Raw genomic sequence first — 25,303 nt, forward strand, 5'->3', positions numbered from 1 at the left:
CCTAAGGTCGAGGGGGCAGTTTCTACTCTAAACAAGCGCACTACTATTCCTATCGAAGATAGTTGTGCTTTCAAAGATCCTATGGATAAAAAATTGGAAGGTTTGCTTAAAAAGATTTTTGTACAGCAAGGTTACCTTCTACAACCCATTTCGTGCATTGTTCCTGTCACTACAGCAGCGTGGTTCTGGTTCGAGGAACTAGAAAAGTCGCTCAGTAGAGAGACTCCATATGAGGAGGTTATGGACAGAGTTCACGCACTTAAGTTGGCTAACTCTTTTATTTTAGATGCCGCTTTGCAATTAGCTAGATTAGCAGCGAAAAATTCAGGGTTTGCAATTGTGGCGCGCAGAGCGCTTTGGCTAAAGTCTTGGTCAGCGGATGTATCATCCAAGACAAAATTGCTTAACATCCCCTTCAAGGGTAAAACTCTCTTTGGACCAGAATTGAAGGAGATTATCTCAGACATCACTGGGGGAAAGGGCCACTCCCTCCCACAAGATAGGCCTTTCAAGGCCAAGAATAAGTCTAATTTTCGTTCCTTTCATAATTTCATGAACGGACCGGCCTCTAATTCTGCATCCTCGAAGCAAGAGGGTAATGCATCACAGTCCAAACCAGCCTGGAAACCGATGCAAGGCTGGAACAAGGGTAAGCAGACCAAGAAGCCTGCTACCGCTAACAAAACAGCATGAAGGAGTAGCCCCCGATCCGGGACCGGATCTAGTGTGGGGCAGACTCTCTCTCTTTGCTCAGGCTTGGGCAAGAGATCCCTGGACGCTAGAAATAGTTTCTCAGGGTTATCTTCTGGAATTCAAGGAACTACCCCCAAGGGGAAGGTTCCACATGTCTCACTTATCCTCAAACCAAATAAAGAGACAGGCGTTCTTACATTGTGTAGAAGACCTGCTAAAGATGGGAGTGATACACCCAGTTCCAATGACGGAACAAGCAATGGGATTTTACTCAAATCTGTTCGTAGTTCCCAAAAAAGAGGGAACCTTCAGACCAATTCTGGATTTAAAGATCCTAAACAAATTTCTCAGGGTACCATCGTTCAAAATGGAAACCATTCGAACGATTCTACCCACTATCCAGGAAGGTCAATTTATGACTACCGTGGATCTAAAGGATGCGTACCTACATATTCCTATCCACAAAGAACATCATCAGTTCCTAAGGTTCGCCTTTCTGGACAAACATTACCAGTTTGTGGCCCTCCCATTCGGATTAGCCACTGCTCCAAGAATTTTCACAAAGGTACTCGGGTCCCTTCTAGCGGTTCTAAGACCGAGGGGCATTGCAGTAGTACCATACTTGGACGACATTCTAATACAAGCGTCGTCCCTTTCAAAAGCAAAGGCTCATACAGACATCGGCCTTTCTCAGATCTCACGGATGGAAGGTGAACATAGAAAAAAGTTCTCTGTCTCCGTCAACAAGAGTTCCCTTCCTGGGAACAATAATAGATTCCTTAGAAATGAGGATCTTTCTGACAGATGTCAGAAAGTCAAAACTTCTAAGCGCTTGTCAAGTTCTTCATTCTGTTCAACGTCCTTCCATAGCTCAGTGCATGGAAGTAGTAGGGTTGATGGTTGCAGCAATGGACATAGTTCCTTTTGCGTGAATTCATCTAAGACCATTACAACTGTGCATGCTGAAACAGTGGAATGGGGACTATACAGACTTGTCTCCAGTGATTCAAGTAGATCAGAAGACCAGAGATTCACTCCGTTGGTGGATATCCCTGGACCACCTATCCCAGGGAATGAGCTTCCGCAGACCAGAGTGGGTCATTGTCACGACCGATGCCAGTCTAGTGGGCTGGGGTGCGGTCTGGGAATCCCTGAAAGCTCAGGGACTATGGTCTCGGGAACAGTCTCTTCTCCCGATAAACATTCTGGAACTAAGAGCGATATTCAATGCTCTCAGGGCTTGGCCTCAGCTTGCAAAGGCCAGATTCATAAGATTCCAATCAGACAACATGACGACTGTTGCATATATCAATCATCAGGGGGGAACAAGGAGTTCCCTGGCGATGAAAGAAGTAACCAAAATAATACAATGGGCGGAGAATCACTCCTGCCATCTATCTGCGATCCACATCCCAGGTGTGGAAAACTGGGAAGCGGATTATCTGAGTCGTCAGACATTCCATCCGGGGGAGTAGGAACTCCACCCGGAGATTTTTGCCCAGTTGACTCAATTATGGGGCATTCCAGACATGGATCTGATGGCGTCTCGTCAGAACTTCAAGGTTCCTTGCTACGGGTCCAGATCCAGGGATCCCAAGGCGACTCTAGTGGATGCACTAGTAGCGCCTTGGACCTTCAACCTAGCTTATGTGTTCCCACCGTTTCCTCTCATTCCCAGGCTGGTAGCCAGGATCAAACAGGAGAGGGTCTCGGTGATCTTGATAGCTCCTGTGTGGCCACGCAGGACTTGGTATGCAGACCTGGTGAATATGTCATCGGTTCCACCATGGAAGCTACCTTTGAGACAGGACCTTCTTGTTCAGAGTCCATTCGAACATCCAAATCTGGTCTCCCTCCAGCTGACGGCTTGGAGATTGAACGCTTGATTCTATCAAAGCGTGGGTTTTCAGATTCGGTGATTGATACTCTGGTTCAGGCCAGAAAACCGGTAACTAGAAAGATTTACCATAAAATATGGAAAAGATATATCTGCTGGTGTGAATCCAAGGGATTCCCTTGGAATAAGGTAAACATTCCTAAGATTCTTTCCTTTCTGCAAGAAGGTTTGGATAAAGGATTATCTGCGAGTTCTCTAAAGGGACAGATTTCTGCTTTATCTGTCTTACTACACAAACAACTGGCAGCTATGCCAGATGTTCAAGCATTTGTTCAGGCTCTGGTTAGGATCAAGCCTGTTTACAGACCCTTGACTCCTCCCTGGAGTTTAAATCTAGTTCTTTCAGTTCTTCAATGGGTTCTGTTTGAACCTCTACATTCCATAGATATTAAGTTGTTATCTTGGAAAGTTTTGTTTTTGGTTGCTATTTCTTCTGCTAGAAGAGTTTCAGAGTTATCTGCTCTGCAGTTTTCTCCGCCCTATCTGGTGTTCCATGCAGATAAGGTGGTTTTGCGTACTAAGCCTGGTTTTCTTCCAAAGGTTGTTTCTAACAAAAATATTAACAAGGAGATAGTTGTACCTTCTTTGTGTCCGAATCCATTTTCAAAGAAGGAACGTTTGTTACACAATTTGGACGTAGTCCGTGCTCTAAAATTCTATTTAGAAGCTACAAAAGATTTCAGACAAACATCTTCTCTGTTTGTCGTTTATTCTGGTAAAAGGAGAGGTCAAAAAGCGACTTCTACCTCTCTTTCCTTTTGGCTTAAAAGCATCATCCGATTGGCTTACGAGACTGCCGGACGGCAGCCTCCTGAAAGAATCACAGCTCACTCGATTAGGGCTGTGGCTTCCACATGGGCCTTCAAGAACGAGGCTTCTGTTGATCAGATATGTAAGGCAGGTTAAGAGTATGTGGTGTTTAGTTGTAGTGTCTTAAAGCATTAAAAGTATTGCACACCAATTTTCACGGTATAAAGGCTATACCTTTTATTAGAGCAACGTTTCAGGGCTCCTGCCCCTTTCTCAAGCTAATTATAATTACAAAAAACACATCCTTTATAGACCTAACATAAAACAGGTAACCAATAATCACACATGGGAGGGGTTAGCAGGAAGTGACATCATCACAGCTCTTTTTACAAAGAAGAAAAACACTTTTTTAACATTAACCCTATATTAATTATGTGTGTATTAGGTTGCCTGATTAAAAACAAATGCAGCAAATTACCCACCATTTTAAGTATGATAATAAACATAATTTCTCCAACATTGGTGTGTCCGGTCCACGGCGTCATCCTTACTTGTGGGAATATCTCTTCCCCAACAGGAAATGGCAAAGAGTCCCAGCAAAGCTGGCCATATAGTCCCTCCTAGGCTCCGCCCACCCCAGTCATTCTCTTTGCCGTTGCACAGGCAACATCTCCACGGAGATGGTTAAGAGTATGTGGTGTTTAGTTGTAGTTTTTTTATTCTACTATCAAGAGTTTGTTATTTTAAAATAGTGCTGGTATGTACTATTTACTCTGAAACAGAAAAAGATGAAGATTTCTGTTTGTGAGAGGAAGATGATTTTAGCAGACAGTAACTAAAATCGATTGCTGTTTCCACATAGGACTGTTGAGATGAAGTAACTTCAGTTGGGGGAAACAGCAGACTTTTCTGCTTAAGGTATGACTAGCCATATTTCTAACAAGACTGTGTAATTCTGGAAGGCTGTCATTTCCCCTCATGGGGACCGGTAAGCCATTTTCTTAGTCTCAAACAGAATAAAGGGCTTAATATGGGCTATAAAACTGGTAGACACTTTTATGGGCTAAATCGATTGCTTTATTTGGACATTTTATACATGTTTATGCTGATAATTCACACTTATAAACTTGGGGAACGTTTTTTAACGTCAGGCACTATGTTAGACACCTTTTCCAGTCAGGAAGGGCCTTCCCAGTTGTAGGCTGAGCCTCATTTTCGTGCCATTACTGCGCAGTTGTTTTTGAGTGCAAGACATGCAGATGCATGTGTGAGGACCTGAAAGTAGTTGGAAAAGTTCCTAGAAGGCGTAATTTGGTATCGTATTCCCCTCTGGGCTTGGTAAAGTCACAGCAAAGGCTGTAGCTGGGACTGTATAGGGGTTAAATCTGTAACCGGCTCCGGTTTCGTTATTTTAAGGGTTAAAGCTCTGAAAATTGGTGTGCAATACTTTTAATGCTTTAAGACACTGTGGTGAAATTTTGGTAAATTTTGAACAATTCCTTCATATATTTTCACATATTCAGTAATAAAGTGTGCTCTGTTTAAAATTTAAAGAGACAGTAACGGTTTTGTTTTAAAACGGTTTTTGTGCTTTATTGACAAGTTTAAGCCTGTTTAACATGTCTGTGCCTTCAGATAAGCTATGTTCTATATGTATGAAAGCCAATGTGTCTCCCCCTTCAAAATTGTGTGATAATTGTGCCATAGCGTCCAAACAAAGTAAGGACAGTACTGCCACAGATAATAAAATTGCCCAAGATGATTCCTCAGATGAAGGGAGTAGACATGGTTCTACATCATCTCCTTCTGTGTCTACGCCAGTTTTGCCCACGCAGGAGGCCCCTAGTGCTTCTAGCGCGCCAATGCTTATTACCATGCAACAATTGACGGCTGTAATGGATAACTCCATAGCAAATATTTTATCCAAAATGCCTGCATATCAGAGAAAGCGCGATTGCTCTGTTTTAAACACTGAAGAGCAGGAGGGCGCTGATGATAATTGTTCTGTCATACCCTCACACCAATCTGAAGGGGCCATGAGGGAGGTTTTGTCAGATGGGGAAATTTCAGATTCAGGAAAAATTTCTCAACAGGCTGAACCTGATGTTGTGACATTTAAATTTAAATTAGAACATCTCCGCGCACTGCTTAAGGAGGTATTATCTACTCTGGATGATTGTGACAACTTGGTCTTTCCAGAAAAATTATGCAAGATGGACAAGTTCCTAGAGGTTCCGGTGCACCCCGACGCTTTTCCTATACCCAAGCGGGTGGCGGACATAGTGAATAAGGAGTGGGAGAAGCCCGGCAAACCTTTTGTTCCCCCTCCTATATTTAAGAAATTATTTCCTATGGTCGACCCCAGAAAGGACTTATGGCAGACAGTCCCTAAGGTCGAGGGGGCAGTTTCTACTCTAAACAAGCGCACTACTATTCCTATCGAAGATAGTTGTGCTTTCAAAGATCCTATGGATAAAAAATTGGAAGGTTTGCTTAAAAAGATTTTTGTACAGCAAGGTTACCTTCTACAACCCATTTTGTGCATTGTTCCTGTCACTACAGCAGCGTGGTTCTGGTTCGAGGAACTAGAAAAGTCGCTCAGTAGAGAGACTCCATATGAGGAGGTTATGGACAGAGTTCACGCACTTAAGTTGGCTAACTCTTTTATTTTAGATGCCGCTTTGCAATTAGCTAGATTAGCAGCGAAAAATTCAGGGTTTGCAATTGTGGCGCGCAGAGCGCTTTGGCTAAAGTCTTGGTCAGCGGATGTATCATCCAAGACAAAATTGCTTAACATCCCCTTCAAGGGTAAAACTCTCTTTGGACCAGAATTGAAGGAGATTATCTCAGACATCACTGGGGGAAAGGGCCACTCCCTCCCACAAGATAGGCCTTTCAAGGCCAAGAATAAGTCTAATTTTCGTTCCTTTCATAATTTCATGAACGGACCGGCCTCTAATTCTGCATCCTCGAAGCAAGAGGGTAATGCATCACAGTCCAAACCAGCCTGGAAACCGATGCAAGGCTGGAACAAGGGTAAGCAGACCAAGAAGCCTGCTACCGCTAACAAAACAGCATGAAGGAGTAGCCCCCGATCCGGGACCGGATCTAGTGTGGGGCAGACTCTCTCTCTTTGCTCAGGCTTGGGCAAGAGATCCCTGGACGCTAGAAATAGTTTCTCAGGGTTATCTTCTGGAATTCAAGGAACTACCCCCAAGGGGAAGGTTCCACATGTCTCACTTATCCTCAAACCAAATAAAGAGACAGGCGTTCTTACATTGTGTAGAAGACCTGCTAAAGATGGGAGTGATACACCCAGTTCCAATGACGGAACAAGCAATGGGATTTTACTCAAATCTGTTCGTAGTTCCCAAAAAAGAGGGAACCTTCAGACCAATTCTGGATTTAAAGATCCTAAACAAATTTCTCAGGGTACCATCGTTCAAAATGGAAACCATTCGAACGATTCTACCCACTATCCAGGAAGGTCAATTTATGACTACCGTGGATCTAAAGGATGCGTACCTACATATTCCTATCCACAAAGAACATCATCAGTTCCTAAGGTTCGCCTTTCTGGACAAACATTACCAGTTTGTGGCCCTCCCATTCGGATTAGCCACTGCTCCAAGAATTTTCACAAAGGTACTCGGGTCCCTTCTAGCGGTTCTAAGACCGAGGGGCATTGCAGTAGTACCATACTTGGACGACATTCTAATACAAGCGTCGTCCCTTTCAAAAGCAAAGGCTCATACAGACATCGGCCTTTCTCAGATCTCACGGATGGAAGGTGAACATAGAAAAAAGTTCTCTGTCTCCGTCAACAAGAGTTCCCTTCCTGGGAACAATAATAGATTCCTTAGAAATGAGGATCTTTCTGACAGATGTCAGAAAGTCAAAACTTCTAAGCGCTTGTCAAGTTCTTCATTCTGTTCAACGTCCTTCCATAGCTCAGTGCATGGAAGTAGTAGGGTTGATGGTTGCAGCAATGGACATAGTTCCTTTTGCGTGAATTCATCTAAGACCATTACAACTGTGCATGCTGAAACAGTGGAATGGGGACTATACAGACTTGTCTCCAGTGATTCAAGTAGATCAGAAGACCAGAGATTCACTCCGTTGGTGGATATCCCTGGACCACCTATCCCAGGGAATGAGCTTCCGCAGACCAGAGTGGGTCATTGTCACGACCGATGCCAGTCTAGTGGGCTGGGGTGCGGTCTGGGAATCCCTGAAAGCTCAGGGACTATGGTCTCGGGAACAGTCTCTTCTCCCGATAAACATTCTGGAACTAAGAGCGATATTCAATGCTCTCAGGGCTTGGCCTCAGCTTGCAAAGGCCAGATTCATAAGATTCCAATCAGACAACATGACGACTGTTGCATATATCAATCATCAGGGGGGAACAAGGAGTTCCCTGGCGATGAAAGAAGTAACCAAAATAATACAATGGGCGGAGAATCACTCCTGCCATCTATCTGCGATCCACATCCCAGGTGTGGAAAACTGGGAAGCGGATTATCTGAGTCGTCAGACATTCCATCCGGGGGAGTAGGAACTCCACCCGGAGATTTTTGCCCAGTTGACTCAATTATGGGGCATTCCAGACATGGATCTGATGGCGTCTCGTCAGAACTTCAAGGTTCCTTGCTACGGGTCCAGATCCAGGGATCCCAAGGCGACTCTAGTGGATGCACTAGTAGCGCCTTGGACCTTCAACCTAGCTTATGTGTTCCCACCGTTTCCTCTCATTCCCAGGCTGGTAGCCAGGATCAAACAGGAGAGGGTCTCGGTGATCTTGATAGCTCCTGTGTGGCCACGCAGGACTTGGTATGCAGACCTGGTGAATATGTCATCGGTTCCACCATGGAAGCTACCTTTGAGACAGGACCTTCTTGTTCAGAGTCCATTCGAACATCCAAATCTGGTCTCCCTCCAGCTGACGGCTTGGAGATTGAACGCTTGATTCTATCAAAGCGTGGGTTTTCAGATTCGGTGATTGATACTCTGGTTCAGGCCAGAAAACCGGTAACTAGAAAGATTTACCATAAAATATGGAAAAGATATATCTGCTGGTGTGAATCCAAGGGATTCCCTTGGAATAAGGTAAACATTCCTAAGATTCTTTCCTTTCTGCAAGAAGGTTTGGATAAAGGATTATCTGCGAGTTCTCTAAAGGGACAGATTTCTGCTTTATCTGTCTTACTACACAAACAACTGGCAGCTATGCCAGATGTTCAAGCATTTGTTCAGGCTCTGGTTAGGATCAAGCCTGTTTACAGACCCTTGACTCCTCCCTGGAGTTTAAATCTAGTTCTTTCAGTTCTTCAATGGGTTCTGTTTGAACCTCTACATTCCATAGATATTAAGTTGTTATCTTGGAAAGTTTTGTTTTTGGTTGCTATTTCTTCTGCTAGAAGAGTTTCAGAGTTATCTGCTCTGCAGTTTTCTCCGCCCTATCTGGTGTTCCATGCAGATAAGGTGGTTTTGCGTACTAAGCCTGGTTTTCTTCCAAAGGTTGTTTCTAACAAAAATATTAACCAGGAGATAGTTGTACCTTCTTTGTGTCCGAATCCATTTTCAAAGAAGGAACGTTTGTTACACAATTTGGACGTAGTCCGTGCTCTAAAATTCTATTTAGAAGCTACAAAAGATTTCAGACAAACATCTTCTCTGTTTGTCGTTTATTCTGGTAAAAGGAGAGGTCAAAAAGCGACTTCTACCTCTCTTTCCTTTTGGCTTAAAAGCATCATCCGATTGGCTTACGAGACTGCCGGACGGCAGCCTCCTGAAAGAATCACAGCTCACTCGATTAGGGCTGTGGCTTCCACATGGGCCTTCAAGAACGAGGCTTCTGTTGATCAGATATGTAAGGCAGCGACTTGGTCTTCACTGCACACTTTTGCCAAATTTTACAAATTTGATACTTTTGCTTCTTCTGAGGCTATTTTTGGGAGAAAGGTTTTGCAAGCCGTGGTGCCTTCCGTTTAGGTAACCTGATTTGCTCCCTCCCTTCATCCGTGTCCTAAAGCTTTGGTATTGGTTCCCACAAGTAAGGATGACGCCGTGGACCGGACACACCAATGTTGGAGAAAACAGAATTTATGCTTACCTGATAAATTACTTTCTCCAACGGTGTGTCCGGTCCACGGCCCGCCCTGGTTTTTTAATCAGGTCTGATGAATTATTTTCTCTAACTACAGTCACCACGGTACCATATGGTTTCTCCTATATTTTTCCTCCTGTCCGTCGGTCGAATGACTGGGGTGGGCGGAGCCTAGGAGGGACTATATGGCCAGCTTTGCTGGGACTCTTTGCCATTTCCTGTTGGGGAAGAGATATTCCCACAAGTAAGGATGACGCCGTGGACCGGACACACCGTTGGAGAAAGTAATTTATCAGGTAAGCATAAATTCTGTTTTCACAGGTTTTAAATTCAAATAAATTTCAAATCAATGGAAGGAGATCAAATTCCCTAATGAGCCCCTTAGGAAACATACTATTTAGACGCCAGATCCATTTAGCTTCCCTCTTAAGTAAGTCCCTATCTCTGTCCCCCCCTCTTGGGTTTTTGGGGGCACTATCTATAACAAGATACCTTAACTGGTTGGCCTGATGTCCCATTTGTGCAAAGTGTGCTGGTACAGGGAGGTGTAACATTTTATCACTACGTATGGTTGACTTATATTGGCAAATGCGATCTCTTATTCTTTGGGTCGCTAAATGGATCTGGCGTCTAAATAGTATGTTTCCTAAGGGGCTCAATAGGGAATTTGATCTCCTTCCATTGATTTGAAATTTATTTGAATTTAAAACCTGTGAATTTATGTTTATTATCATACTTAAAATGGTGGGTAATTTGCTGCATTTGTTTTTAATCAGGCAACTTAATACACACATAATCAATATAGGGGTAATGTTAAAAAAGTGTTTTTCGTCTTTGTAAAAAGAGCTGTGATGATGTCACTTCCTGCTAACCCCTCCCATGTGTGATTATTGGTTACCTGTTTTATGTTAGGTCTATAAAGGATGTGTTTTTTGTATTTATAATTAGCTTGAGAAAGGGGCAGGAGCCCCGAAACGTTGCTCTAATAAAAGGTATAGCCTTTATACCGTTTGCCACGTTGTGTCTGTATTCCTATGTTATTTGAGGCACAGAGGGTAGCCTTATGAAGTGTTGCACCGGTGCTTATGGACTTTCATTTTGTTATATTGAGAATTCTCAAAGGTGAAGTGCAGATTTCATTTGTTCCAATACTATTTACTATTATTACACAAGGAGGTTTTCCATTTAATACTTATTGCCAAAGGTTGTCTGTCTCATATGTTTCTGACCTTATTCTACAAGGTCCCAGTTACTTGTTTCCAGACATTTTATTTACTGTTTTTAAATTTATTAACAGAAATAAAAAAAAAAATGTTTTTTTCCTGTTCCCGAGTCTCCTATTAAACATTTTCAAAAAGGGAACCAAGCCTGGTCTTCTCTTTTGATCTGTCTCCTAAACTTAATAGGATGTTTCCCTTACCGGCTTCTAATATAGAGTTTTTGGAAACTTTTCCAGTGGTTGATGGTGCAATTCGCTTTAGCCAAACACACTACTATTCCCTTAGATAATAGTACATTTTTCAGGAACCATGAAATTGCTGAAAAGGTCCTTTCGATGAAAGGTTACCAATAATTGCTTTAGCAGTTGTGTCTGCTCTTTGGTGTGACAATTTATCTGAACAAATCTCAGGAGACTCTGTGGATGTAGATATTCAAAATAGTTTGAAACATCTAAAGTCGACTAATGCATTTATTTTGGTCACATTATTGACCAGAAGTTGTCAAAAGATAGACTTTTATCTCTCCTTTTCAAGGAAGAATGTATTTGGACCTGTCTTGACGTTATCATTTCTACTATGTCTGGAGAAAAAGGAACTTTTCTCCCTCAGGACAAGTCTAAGGGAAAAATTGAACAATTAGACCTTTTCGTTCCTTTTGCCAACTGGAAGTTTAATCAAGTTGGAACAAAGACAAGCATTATATGAGCCTTCTTCCGCTTCTAAATCAGCATGAAGGTAAGGCACAAATTCAGATTCTTTTCTGGTAGGGGGCAGTTTACGCATTATAAACATAGTTTCCCAGGATTACTGAATAGGTTTTAAACCAAGGCCTTTTAGAGAAAGCTGTCTTCTGTCTCATGTTCCAAAAGACTTTCCAAATTTTATTAGCTTTATTTAGGTTTTGGAAGAAGGCCAGGGATTTTATTCCACCCTTTTCTATTATTCCCAAGTAAGAAGGACTTTTCAGACCAATTCTTGACCTAATGACTTTAAACAAATTTCCTGTTTTTTAAAATAGTAACAATCTGAGCAATTCTACCCCTTTTTCAACATGGTCAATTTATATCTAATTTGAAGGATGCCTTCCTTACTATCCCTAGACCATCTCCAGTTTCTAAGATTTGCCTTTTAGATAATATTTTTACAGTTGGTGGCTCTTCTGTTTGGTTCTAGGAACTCGCTTGTCTGTAATAAAAACTCATGTAGTTCAGTGAACAACTAATTAGTTTAGGCTCAATTTTTTCCTTTAGCTGTATTTCATACCAACAGTCTACTGTTGTTTTCTTTGCAGACATGGTTGGAGAAATAATTTAAGAGTTCTCTTTCTCATTATAGACTCAGTAACAATGCAGCTTTCTCTAACGGATCAAGTTACAGTCAGTTTGCTCACAGCTACACTAAATATACAGCCTATATGTAGCTCAATGTATGGAAGTGTTAAGTCTGATGATTGCAGCATCAGATGTTCTTCCTTTTGCACAGTTCCATTTGAGACCTCTTCAACTTTGCATGCTTTGACAATGGTACAAAAATTTCACTTAACTATCTCATAGAATCCTACTGTCACCAGAGTCACAGGCAGTTAACCCCAGACAGGCCTGGGTGCAAGGCCCAAACAGGGAAAATTGCAAAAAAAGAATACATTAATATAGTACAGAGACAGGGTTAACTGGTGACAGTGCAGCTTCCTGAGAGTGCTGTTTTGCACCCAGGGCTGTGCATATTACAGGGTCATAGGATGTGTACCCGGTCCGGCCTGAGAGTGCTGACCCCACCCGTGTTTTGTATATGTTTGGGGAGATTACATAAGCCTATGCACCCTCCATTTTTTCACAGTTGTTTGAATGTGAGCCTGCATTGTGTGGCTGTTTAGGGACCCAGGTTTTTGGAAGAGACCTTGACGAGGTACCTTGGCTTTTCCCATTTGACCAGATGCGGTAACTAACTCTTCCATTGCTGCTTTTTATCTTAGTTGAGAGCTTGTGAGTAAGTGCTGGACTTTCTCTGTGTGCTATATTAATGTATTATTTTTTTGTAATTTTCCCTGTTTGGGCCTTGCACCCAGGCCTGTCTGGGGTTAACTGCCTGTGAATCTGGTGACAGTGCAGCTTCCTGAGAGTGCTGTTTTGCACCCAGTGCTGTGCATGTTACAGGGTCATAGGATGTGTACCCGGTCCAGCCTGAGAGTGCTGACCCCACCCGTGTTTTGTACATATACACAGTATATATATATATATATATATATATATATATATATATATATATATATACAAATTCAAAAAAGGGAGATAAAGTGATACATAGTAATATCACTAATAAATACTGGATTTTACACATAAAGTGAGTAAAGAACAAAAAGTTAATCTAAACTTAAAAAATCTAGGGCCGGCCCCAGTGTGACACAAGCAGTGTTTCATAGAGATTCCTGCCAAAAGAGTAAAGTGACACTCAATATATATCATAAGTTGTGAAGATGTGCACAGACCAACTACACCCGTTCAATAACTCAGGACCCCCCAAAGGAGGTTATAGGAAACACCTGAGCTGAAACAGAGATAAGAGGGATCTAATCTGTCTATGCGCAGCCACTAAACATGTGGTCAAGTATATAACACAGCTTATACACAGATGCATATATATCACAAGGCAGGAAGCATGGCCATGCTTAAGTAAGGTTATAAGCTCTATGGCTAGTTAGTAAGCAAGTGGCTAGTTAGTAAGCAAGTTAATATGTGATGTAAACAAACCGGACCTATATAGATCAAGGAAAGTCTGTAGTGTTGTAAGCCAGACAAAGTCCTTTTGTTTTAGTGGGAAAAGAATAGTCACAGCAATCTGATGGTTATATCCACAATATGGTAAGTGGAAGGTGTCGTAGGACCTTAAAACTGTTTGGCACAGTAAAAGCGGAGGTCGGAGTATAGAGCAAGTCAAGCAATAGGGTTAGTAATGCTGCACAGCATGCAGGAGGGTACCTCTTATAGTGATCACGTACCCCTCATTTGACTGCATATATTCGCTGCCTGCCTAAACCATCGTATGGACACCCAGCACTCCAAATATGCTCTTCCAGACAAAAGCACCTCCAAGCAGAAACACAACTTCCTTTCTCTTCTGCTACACACTCAGGTAGCAAGATGTAGTCACCATCGGGAACACAAACTTGCTTTACTTTCAGAGTTCGTTACTGAATGCTTCACCAAACATACAATTCAGCATGTCAATTCAGCATGTCAAGTCACGTGGGCTGGTCAACCAATGCCGATGCGCCTTTCACCCCCTCGTCATCATAGAGATGTGGCTTCCTTCAGTAACGAACACTGAAAGTAGTGGCAATAAAGCAGTTAGGAACTTGTAAAGAGGTACTTACTGAGTTTTCCTAACAATTGCTGCCCTAATTTTGAAAGCCAGAGTTTCTTTTTCAAAGGTCTCTGTGAAGAACTGTGTCTTCTCATACCTTGTAACTGTCTACATGCCGGACAGCGGAGCAGGTAAGTGCTTTTTCTTCCAGTTGGGGAGACCATGCACTTAACAAATTAAAAGACACTGCTTTTTTATTGGGACATTGTTAATCATGTTGTATCGGTTACACTGATAGCACTGTAGCATGTGTGAGACTAACATCTAGGGGCCTATTTATTATTGTGCGAGTGGACATGATCCGATATTGCGGATCATGTCCGCTGCACATCGATAAATGCCGACAGCATACACTCTCGGAATTTATCATTGCACCAGCAGTTCTGGTGAACTACTGGTGCAATACCGCCCCCTGCAGATTCCCGGGCAATCGGCCGCTAGCAGGGGGTGTCATTCAACCCGATCGTATTCGATCAGGTTGATTTCTGTCCACCGCCTCAGAGCAGGCGAAGAGATTATGGAGCAGCGATCTTTATACGGAGCTTGATAAATAAGCCCCTTAAACTCTTTTAAAAAGAAATTGTAAAATGTTTTTATTAGGCTTTATTTTCTGACACATATTTACTTGATAAAACAATACAGTTTTAAACTGAAAAGTAAGGCTGAATTTTCTATTTCATCAGCTTATTCATTTCCCCTTTGCTTTAAAATAAACCGATGCAACATTTTAAACTGTCCGGTTTAAAAAAACGGTGATTTCTGGTACTCAGTGTACCAGGAAGCTATTTTTAGTGCGTCTATGTGTAGTAGCAGTAATTTGAGCTCAGCAGTTGCAGTCACATTACCGTCTTTACTTCATAACGTTTCTGAGGGAAAAGGTTGTTTTTCTCCATTTCTGGGTGATACGATCTTAATTGGTAGTGGTAAGGCACCTCAGTAATTGAGGTGTGGGGTTGCCTGAGGGGTATTTTAGAAGTTTATTTGATGTTTATTAAAAGTGTTTTCTTAACTTTTCTCACATAATTTTATCTGGGGATCGATCCTAATTTGGGATTAAAATTTAAAGTATATTTTTTCCTTGGCTTATTTTAATTGCAGATTAAAATCTTTGAAGCTTATCTGTACAAGTTTATTTACTGTTTCAAAACATGTCTGATATGGAGCAAGAGCCTGCTCTCATGAATTCATGCTTATTATGTTTAGATGCTCAGATTGCAGTTCCTATGCAATTTTGTTCTTCATGTGTCAAGAAAACCTTGCAAAATAAAGAACATTTTTGAGCCTAATGTCTCTCAGGATGATGCTGTTAAAATAATACCTCAGCTTTCTCCTGCTACGCCCCAAGCCTCAATGGTGTTACATGCAATGCCCTGTGGTTCCTCTATAACTCCTAGTGGAATTTATTTAAAAGCAGAAATTGCTGCCCAGGTATCTTCAGCGGTATCTGCGGCATTAGCGACCATTCCCAGATTACAGGGAAAACGCAAGAGGAACTCTAGAAATTCAGAAAGTAAGGTGCCTGTCCTCAGTTCTGCTTCCCAAGTTGCCCTTTCTAATAAGTCTGATGAGGAAGATACATCTGGACTTTCTGAGGGTGAAATCTCAGATTCGGACAGTATAATTCCTTCTTCTGAGAAGTGGTATCCTTCAGATTTAAGCTTGAACACCTTTGTGTATTATTAAAAGAAGTTTTAGCTACTTTAGATGACTCCGATACCCCTGTCATTGTCACTCCTAAGAAATCTAGTAAACTTAATAGTTTCTTTGATGAACCTTCCACTTCTGAGATTTTTCCTGTGCTGGACCGTGCTAGGGAGATTATCTCACAGGAATGGGAGAAACCAAGGGTGGCTTTTTCCCGTCTCCCATTTTTAAGAAAATGTTTCCTGTCAAGTACTCCATTAAAGACCCTTAGTATACTGTACCCAAAGTTGAAGGGGCCATTTCCACTCTGGCTAAGAGAACCACTATTCAATTGAGGATAGCTGCTCTTTTAAGGGTCTGATGGACAAGAAGCTGGAGGCTTATTTGAAAAAGATTTATGTTCATCAAGGTCTCAAATGCCAACCTGCGGTGTGTATTGCCACCGTGACTAGTGCGGCATCTTATTGGTTCAACGCCTTGTCTGATTCTCTTCAAGCAGAGACTTCCTTGGATGAAATTCAAGATAGGATTAAAGCGCTTACGTTGACCAATTCCTTTATTGCAGATGCCATTTTGGTTGTTAGACTAGGAGCTAAAACTTCTAGCTTCACTGTCCTAGCCCACAGGGCATTATGGTTGAAATTCTGGTCTGTGGACGTTTCCTCTAAAGCCAAGATTCTGGCGATTCCTTACAAGGGCAAAACCTTGTTTACACCTGGTTTGGCAGAAATTATCTCTGATATTACGGGTGGAAAAGGGTCTTTTCTACCTCAAGATAAGAAGAATAGGCCTAAAGGACGTCAGAGTAATTTTCGTTCCTTTCATAACTTCAGAGGAAAGACTTCCCCTTCTTCTTCCAAGCAGGAACAATCCAAGTCTTCTTGGAAACCCAATCAGTCTTGGAACAAGGGGAAAAAAAGAAATCCGCAGCTGATTCCAAATCAGCATGGAGGGTTTGCCCCCGATCGGATCAGGTGGGGGGCTGACTTTCTCAGTTCTCTCAAGCCTGGATACGAGATGTCCCAGATCCCTGGACTGTGGACATAGTATCCCAGGGTTACAAACTGGAATTCAAGACTTTTCCTCACAGATTATCTGCAGACCAGATAAATAGAGAGGCGTTCTTGAAATGTATACAACATCTTTCCTCCCTGGAAGTGATAGTTCCCGTTCCAATGCAGGAACAGGGTCTCGGGTTCTACTCCAGCCTATTTGTGGTTCCCAAAAAAGAATGAACTTTCCATCCCATTCTAGACTTGAAGTGTCTAAACAAGTTTCTCAAAGTTTCATCCTACAAGATGGAGACTATATGCTCCATTCTTCCTTTAGTACAAGAGGGTCAGTTCATGACAACCATAGACCTAAAGGATGCGTATCTTCATGTTCCTATTCACAGTGACCATCACAGATTCCTGAGATTTGCCTTTCTGGACATACATTTTCAGTTCGCGGCCCTTCCATTTGTTCTAGCCACGGCTCCCAGAATTATATCAAAGGTTCTGGGGGCTCTTTTGGCAGTGATCTCACACAGAGATATTGTTGTCTTTTCTTCATTCCTACAGATGGAATGTGAATCTAGAAAAAAGCTCCCTTTCCCCTGCTACAAGAGTAGTGTTCTTAGGGACCATAATAGATTCTCTGTTATTGAAGATTTTTCTGACAGAGGTCAGGAAAAACAAAATAATTTCCTCTTGCCTCTCTCTTCAGGCTTCTGCTCATCTTTCAGTGGCTCAATGTATGGAGGTAATCAGTCTGATGGTGGCTTCCATGGACATCATTCCTTTTGCTTGATTCCATTTGAGAGCTCTCCAGTTGTGCATGCTCAGACAATGGAATGGCGACCATGCGGCTCTATCTCTGAGAATAGAGTTAGATCAGTCTTTAAGGGATTCTCTCCCATGGAGGATTTCTCAGGAACATCTGTCTCAGGGCACATGCTTTCAGAGACCTTCCTGGGTGATCGAGACTACGGACTAAGGATTTTCGCCAGTCCTCTGCCCTCTTGGTCTGTTTCTCTGGGAAGCGTAAAGGTCAGAAAGCTACTGCTACTACTCTTTCTTTTTGGTTACAAAGTATAATTGGTTTGGCTTATGAGACTGCTGGACAGCAGCCTCCTGAGAGAATTATGGCTCATTCCACAAGATCTGGTTCCTCTTCTTGGGCTTTCAAAAATGAAGCTTCTGTGGAACATATTTGCAAGGCTGCAACTTGGTCTTCTCTACATACTTTTTTCAAAATTTTACAAATTTGATACTTTTGCTTTGGCTGAGGCTTCTTTTGGGAGAAAGGTGTGTCCACGGCCCCACCCTTTATTTAAGGACAGTTTTTCTTTTGACTATAACCTCAGGCACCTCTACACCTTGTGTTACTCCTTTTTCTTCATTTATCTTCGGTCAAATGACTGTGTGTAAGGGAGTGATACTTAACAGTTTAACTGTGGTGCTCTTTGCCTCCTCCTGCTGCCCAGGAGTGATATTCCCAACAGTAATTACTCAATCCGTGGGTTCACCATATCTGGAAAGAAAGAAATTTATCAGGTAAGCTAGAGTGCTAATTTAGCTAGAAGTAAACTTTTTGTGTCTTTTGAGTTGCGCTGGTGTTATTGTTTCTTCCTAGATAACCTATTCCCCCATAGACGTCAATGGAGAGAAAAAAGTGGGAAAAAATGTTTGCGCTCCACTCGTAACCTGACCCTATGTAGGTGTATTATAGATTTATTTGGAAAAGAAAGAATGGGGGGGTAATGGGATCCATTAGGAGAGGTTCAGTTGCTGTGGGTTGACATGATGAAAGAACCTTAAAGCTTATAATTAAAAAAATCACTATAAATTATTGTAAAAAAAATTTGTGGTTAATGTGAGAGCTTCAGATGTAAGAGTGCCTATATATTTACATACAAATCTATGTACTATTTCTGCAGGAAAGAACAACAAAAGAATCAGAAGACTAACATGTCTATTTGGGAGCAGCGTACAAATGAAATACGGCGGCAAAACTTGATGAATAGTCGGGAGGCATTGTACAGTGAGATGGATCCAGATGAACGCTGGAAGCTGTCCTTCATGAGGTCAGATATGAAAACACACCTGGACCGTCCATTGGTTGTGGATCCTCAGGAGAATCGCAACAACAACACTAACAAGAGTAGGCCGGGGGATGGGAAGACTCCTTTGGAGCAACGTCTCTCTCACCAACGAGCAGAGGACTACTTACGCAAGCAGGCACGATTCCAAGAGCGTGGGGGGCGAGGATATGAGATGGGGCAGGAGCCTGGTCGAAGGCCACGGAGTAAAGAGCAGGATATCAACAGGGATTGCCAAGACTTGGGGCCACAGGATAGGATGGGGGAAAATGATGGAGGAATACGCCCACCTCAAGATCCTCACAGGAGGCACAGGGGAGGGGGAAGCAAGGAGAGCAGGAGTGGATCTCCTTTACCACGGGGAGATGGGGATCACCGCAGGCATAAAGTGCATCGCAGAACTGCTGAAGATTCAGAAGATGTTGGAGGAGGGGGTGGGGGAGGAGGGCGAGGAGGAGAGAGGAGAATACGTCATGGTAGGGAGGGTGGGAGAATAAGGGATGGTGGGGGAGGAGGGGACAGTGAAGGCCCAGAAGGGGAGAGAAGAAAGAGACATCGCCATGCTGCTCAGTCAACCTATGAAAATGATGCCAAGAGAGATGACAGAGAAAGGCGACATCGCAGAAGAAAGTAAGTAATAGAAAACATACGGCTAGATTACGAGTTTTGCGTTATGAGTGAAAAAGCCTCATAACGCTGCTTTTTCACTACCGCTGGTATTATAAGTCTTGTAGGTATAGGTGTACCGCACACTTATTTGGCCGTCACGCAATGTAACTACCGCACTTTTTAAAAAGTCCTTTTTCAATGGGACTTCCACAGCACCGGTATTACGAGTTTGCCTGTCCAGCCAAAAAGTGAGCGGTAAAGCCTATAACTACAAGATCCGTACCGTAAACTGAAAGTCAGTAGTTATGTGTTTTGCGCTACATAAAACTCATAACAAAAGTTTTACAAAGTACACTAACACCCATAAACTACCTATTAACCCCTAAACCGAGGCCCTCCCGCATCGCAAATACTAAAATAAAATTATTAACCCCTAATCTGCCGCTCCAGACATCGCCGCCACTATAATAAACATATTAACCCCTAAACCGATGTACTCCCGCATCGCAAACACTAATTAAATATTATTAACCCCTAATCTACCACCCCAACGTCACCGCCACCACTATACTAAAGTTATTAACCCCTAAACCTAACCCTAAATCTAACCCTAACACCCCGAACTTTAATATAATTAAAATAAATCTAAATAAAAATTACTATCATTAACTAAATAATTCCTATTTAAAACTAAATACTTACCTATAAAATAAACCCTAAGCTAGCTACAATATAACTAATAGTTACATTGTAGCTATCTTAGGTTTTAGTTTTATTTTACAGGTAAGTTTGTATTTATTTTAACTAGGTAGACTAGTTAGTAAATAGTTATTAACAATTTACTAACTATCTAGTTAAAATAAATACAAAGTTACCTGTAAAATAAAACCTAAACTGTCTTACACTAACACCTAACATTACACTGCAATTAAATAAATTACATTAATTAAATACAATTAGCTAAATTACAAAAAAAATAAACACTAAATTACACAAAATAAAAAAGAAATGATCAAATATTTAAACTAATTACACCTAATTTAATAGCCCTATCCAAATAACCCCCCCCCCCCCCCGAAAATAAAAAAAAACCCTAGCCTAAACTTAACTGCCAACAGCCCTGAAAAGGGCCTTTTGCGGGGCATTGCCCCAAAGAAATCAGCTCTTTTACCTGTAAAAAAATACAAACAACCCCCAACTGTAAAACCCACCACCCACACAACCAAACCCCCCAAATAAAATCCTATCTAAAAAACCTAAGCTCCCCATTGCCCTGAAAAGGGCATTTGGATGGGCATTGCGCTTAAAAGGGCATTTAGCTCTTTTCCATTGCCCAAACCCTAAGCTAAAAATAAAACCCACCCAATAAACCCTTAAAAAAACCTAACACTAACCCCCGAAGATCCACTTACAGTTTTTGAAGACCGGACATTCATCCTCATCAAGCCGGGAGAAGTTTTCATCCAAGCAGGCAGAAGTCCTCAAAGAAGCCGGGAGAAGTCTTCATCCAAGCGGCAAGAAGTGGTCCTCATGTGGGCAGAAATCTTCATCCAGACGGCATCTTCTATCTTCATCCTTCCGACGCGGAGCGGCTCCATCTTCAAGACATCCGGCGCGGAGCATCCTCTTCTGTCGACAGCTACTGAAGAATGAAGGTTCTGTTAAGAGACGTCATCCAAGATGGCGTCCCTTGAATTCTGATTGGCTGATAGAATTCTATCAGCCAATTGGAATTAAAGGGTAAAAAATCCTATCAGCCAATAGGATTGAGCTTGCATTTTATTGGCTGTTCCAATCAGCCAATAGAATGCGAGATCAAACCTATTGGCTGATTGGATCAGCCAATAGGATTTTTTACCCTTTAATTCCGATTGACTGATAGAATTCTATCAGCCAATTGGAATTTAAAGGAGGCCATCTTGGATGACGTCCCTTAAAGGAACCTTCATTCTTCAGTATCCGTCGACAGAAGAGGATGCTCCGTGCCGGATGTCTTGAAGATGGAGCCGCTCCGCGTCGGAAGGATGAAGATAGAAGGTGCCAACTGGATGAAGACTTCTGCCCGTCTGGAGGACCACTTCTTGCCGCTTGGATGAAAACTTCTCCTGGCTTCGTTGAGGACTTTTGCCCGCTTGGATGAAGACTTCTCCTGGCTTGATAAGGATGGATGTCCGGTCTTCAAAAACTGTAAGTGGATCTTCAGGGGTTAGTGTTAAGTTTTTTAAGGGTTTATTGGGTGGGTTTTATTTTTAGCTTAGGGTTTGGGCAATGGAAAAGAGCTAAATGTCCTTTTAAGGGCAATGCCCATCCAAATGCCCTTTTCAGGACAATGGGGAGCTTAGGTTTTTTAGATAGGATTTTATTTGGGGGGTTTGGTTGTGTGGGTGGTGGGTTTTACTGTTGGGGGTTGTTTGTATTTTTTTTACAGGTAAAAGAGCTGATTTCTTTGGGGCAATGCCCCGCAGAAGGCCCTTTTAAGGGCTATTGGCAGTTTATTTTAGGCTAGGGGGGGGGGTTATTTCGGGGGGGCTTTTTTATTTTGATAGGGCTATTATATTAGGTTAATTAGTTTAAATATTTGATAATTTCTTTTTTATTTTGTGTAATTTAGTGTTTATTTTTTTGTAATTTAGTTAATTGTGTTTAATTAATGTTATTGATTTAATTGTAGTGTAATGTTAGGTATTAGTGTAAGAAAGGTTAGGTTTTATTTTACAGCTAAGTTTGTATTTATTTTAACTAGGTAGTAAGTAAATAGTTAATGACTATTTAGTAACTAGTCTACCTAGTTAAAATAAATACAAACTTAGCTGTGAAATAAAAATTAAACCTAAGATAGCTACAATATAATTATTAGCTATATTGTAGTTAGCTTAGATTTTATTTTACAGGTAGGTATTTAGTTTTAAATAGATTTATTTTAATTATATTAAAGTTAGGGGTGTTAGGGTTAGACTTAGGGTTAGGTTTAGGGGTTAATATATTTATTTAGAGTTAGTAATGTGGGAGGCCAAAGGTTTAGGGGTTAATAACTTTAGTATAGTGGCAGCGGCGACGCTGGGGCGGCAGATTAGGGGTTAATAAGTGTAGGTAGGTAGCAAAGACATTGGGGGAAGCAAATTAGGGGTTAATAAATGTATGTAGGTAGCGATGACATTGGGGCAGCAGATTAGGGGTTAATAAGTGTAGGTAGGTGTCGGCAATGTCGGGCGGCAGATTAGGAGTTAATAAGTGTAATTTAGATGTCGGCGATATCAGGGACGGCAGATTAGGGGTGTTTAGACTTGGGTTTATGTTAGGGTGTTAGGTGTAAACATAAATTTTCTTTCCCCATAGGAATCCATGGGGCTGCGTTACGGAGCTTTACACTCCTTTATTGCAGGTGTTAGGCTTTTTTTAGCCGACTCTCCCCTTTGATGTCTATGGGGAGATCGTGCACAAGCACGTAAAACCAGCTCAAAGCAGCGCTGGTATTTGTGTGCTGTATAGTGCTCAACGCATATTGGCTGCTAACGCCGGGTTTTTGCAAACCTGTAATAGCAGCGCTATTAAAGGTGAGCGGTGGAAATAACTTGCAAGTTATGACCGAGCCGCTCATAACGCAAAACTCGTAATCTGGCCGATAGTTTGTGAGTGAAAAGGGATAACATTATGTGATTTTGGGATGGTTATATATATATATTGTGAATTATGGTCTAAGAGAGCTAGTTTTTATTAAAATTGACAGTTACAATGGCGTAAAAGTTAAGATATTGGGGCATATCTATCAAGCTCCGTACTGAGCTTGAAGCCCTGTGTTTCTGGCGAGCCTTCAGGCTCTCCAGAAACACCAGTTATGAAGCAGCGGTCTAAAGACCGCTGCTCCATAACCTGTCCGCCTGCTGTGAGCAGGCGGACAGACATCGCCACAATTCAACCCGATCTAGTACGATCGGGTTGATTGACAGCCCCCTGCTGGCCACAAATCTGCAGGGGGCGGCGTTGCACCAGCAGCTCACAAGAGCTGCTGGTGCAATGCTGAATACGGAGAGCGAATTGCTCTCCGCATTCAGCAAGGTCTGTCGGACCTGATCCGCACTGTCAGATCAGGTCGGACAGACCTTTGATAAATATCCCCCATTGTTTTAGAATAGTATTTACCAAAACTCTCTCTGCATTATTTGGTTTTGACCTGTAGATTGTAAGCCTCATAATTTTTGTTCTGGACCTAAGAATAGTTTTGTAATGTAAACTATACGTAGTCAAGCCACTTGATTAGTCAGTGTTCTTAAAGAATCAATGTTCTGTAAGCCAAGTGGTTAATATGCTAAGACATGACATGAGAGGGTAGAGGCCTACACCACTCCAAACTTTAACCTTTCTCTCATTTCCATTTTGGTTCTTATAGGGATACAGCTGCCCCTGTCCCAAGCTCTGGTCCAAATCTCTCCACCACACGGCCTATTCAGGACCGATCCCGCCAGGAGAACCAGAACCAGCTACCTGAGAACATGGATAATATTCGAAACACTAAACTAGTGACAAGTGAGCCCCCTACAGGGGGAGTTGGAGGAAGCGGCCCTAACCACAGTCCTGCTAAGATTGGAAACCACATCAACTGCACAAATACCAAGAGTGTGCCTCCTGGGAATTCTGTCCCCCTTCGGACTCCCCACCCCACCAATTCTGGGCCACCTCCTTCTGACCCTGATCCCAGCCAGTCCCTCAGCAACCCTACAGAAAATACCAAAGGGGCAAAAACAACAGATCACACTGTGGTGGATATCCCTCCTCCATTCCCTCAACCTGTGGAGAACGCCGTGGGGCAGGGTAAAATGGGTATTTTAGAAGGATAAAATGATGAAACCTATTTATCCATATCTTCTAGGTGCTAAAAAAGTATCAGATTTATCATTTGTTGGCACTTGATTAATCTGATTTGACTTTTCTCTAAACATTTTTACCTCTATTTGGCTGCCAGGAGACATTGGTAAATAGGTATACTTATCTGTCTATTTCATAGAAGCTTTTTTTCATGCATTCTTTTTTTAATTTTGGGACACATCTTGACACATAAAAGTTTAATTTTGACTATACTATCCCTTTAATTCTTGTGAAAATGATAAAATGGCCTTAAAACCTAGTGTTTCAATTAGGATTGCTAACCAGTCAACATTTTACTGGCATGGTTGGTATTTTTAAGGTTTAATTAATTAAGGGCCAGTTATGGTGAAATTGCTTCAATGTGTTTTGCCACCAAATTTTAAACAAATTATCATGTAAAATCTGAGTTAAAGGGACATGAAACCCAACATTTTTCTTTGTATTTTTCATGATTCAAATAGAGCATGTGATTTTAAACAACTTTCCAGTTTACTTCTTTTATCCAATTTGCTTTCTTGGTATTCTTTTTTGAAAGAGCAGCTATGCACTACTGGAAACTATCTGAAGACATCTGGTGAACCAATGAAAAGAGGCATTTTTGTGCAGCCACCAATCAGCAGCTAGCTACTACTAATGCATTGCTGCTCCTGAGCCTACCTAGATATGCTTTTCAGCTAAGGATACCAAGAGAATGAAGCAATTTAGATAATAGAAGCAAATTGGAATGATGTGTAAAATTACATGTTCTGCCTGAATCACGAAAGAAACATGTTGGTTTTCATGTCCCTTTAATATCTTTAGTTTCTGAGTTATGCAAATGTATGCTTAAAATGGCATTATACACAAATACAATTCATGCAACTCCCTCTAATCATGGGTGCCACCATTTTGAAAAGTAGGTTACACTGCAGGTATCTAAAGAAGAGTTACTGCACATGTGCAAACACGTCAGCACTAGAATGCAATGAAAAGCCAATTTCAACATTGCGGCACCTATGAGTAGAATGAGGTGGAGAATATCCTCAATAATATTCTTATAGAATGTACTTAATGACCTTTTAATAACATGGCTGGTATTT

At 41.8% G+C, this 25,303-nt stretch overlaps 1 protein-coding gene across 1 annotated transcript in view; it reads left to right on the forward strand.

Annotated features, from left to right (window-relative positions):
• Window positions 1–25,303, forward strand: part of CACNA1A (calcium voltage-gated channel subunit alpha1 A) — a 632,851-nt gene that overhangs the window by 294,382 nt on the left and 313,166 nt on the right. The window contains exons 18-19 of the mRNA XM_053718181.1: window positions 18,591–19,382; window positions 23,749–24,170. Of these exons, the coding sequence (XP_053574156.1) occupies window positions 18,591–19,382; window positions 23,749–24,170 (1,214 nt within the window). The remainder of the gene's footprint in view (window positions 1–18,590; window positions 19,383–23,748; window positions 24,171–25,303) is intronic.

This window comes from Bombina bombina, chromosome 6 (assembly GCF_027579735.1).
Source record: "Bombina bombina isolate aBomBom1 chromosome 6, aBomBom1.pri, whole genome shotgun sequence".
NCBI lineage: Eukaryota > Metazoa > Chordata > Amphibia > Anura > Bombinatoridae > Bombina > Bombina bombina.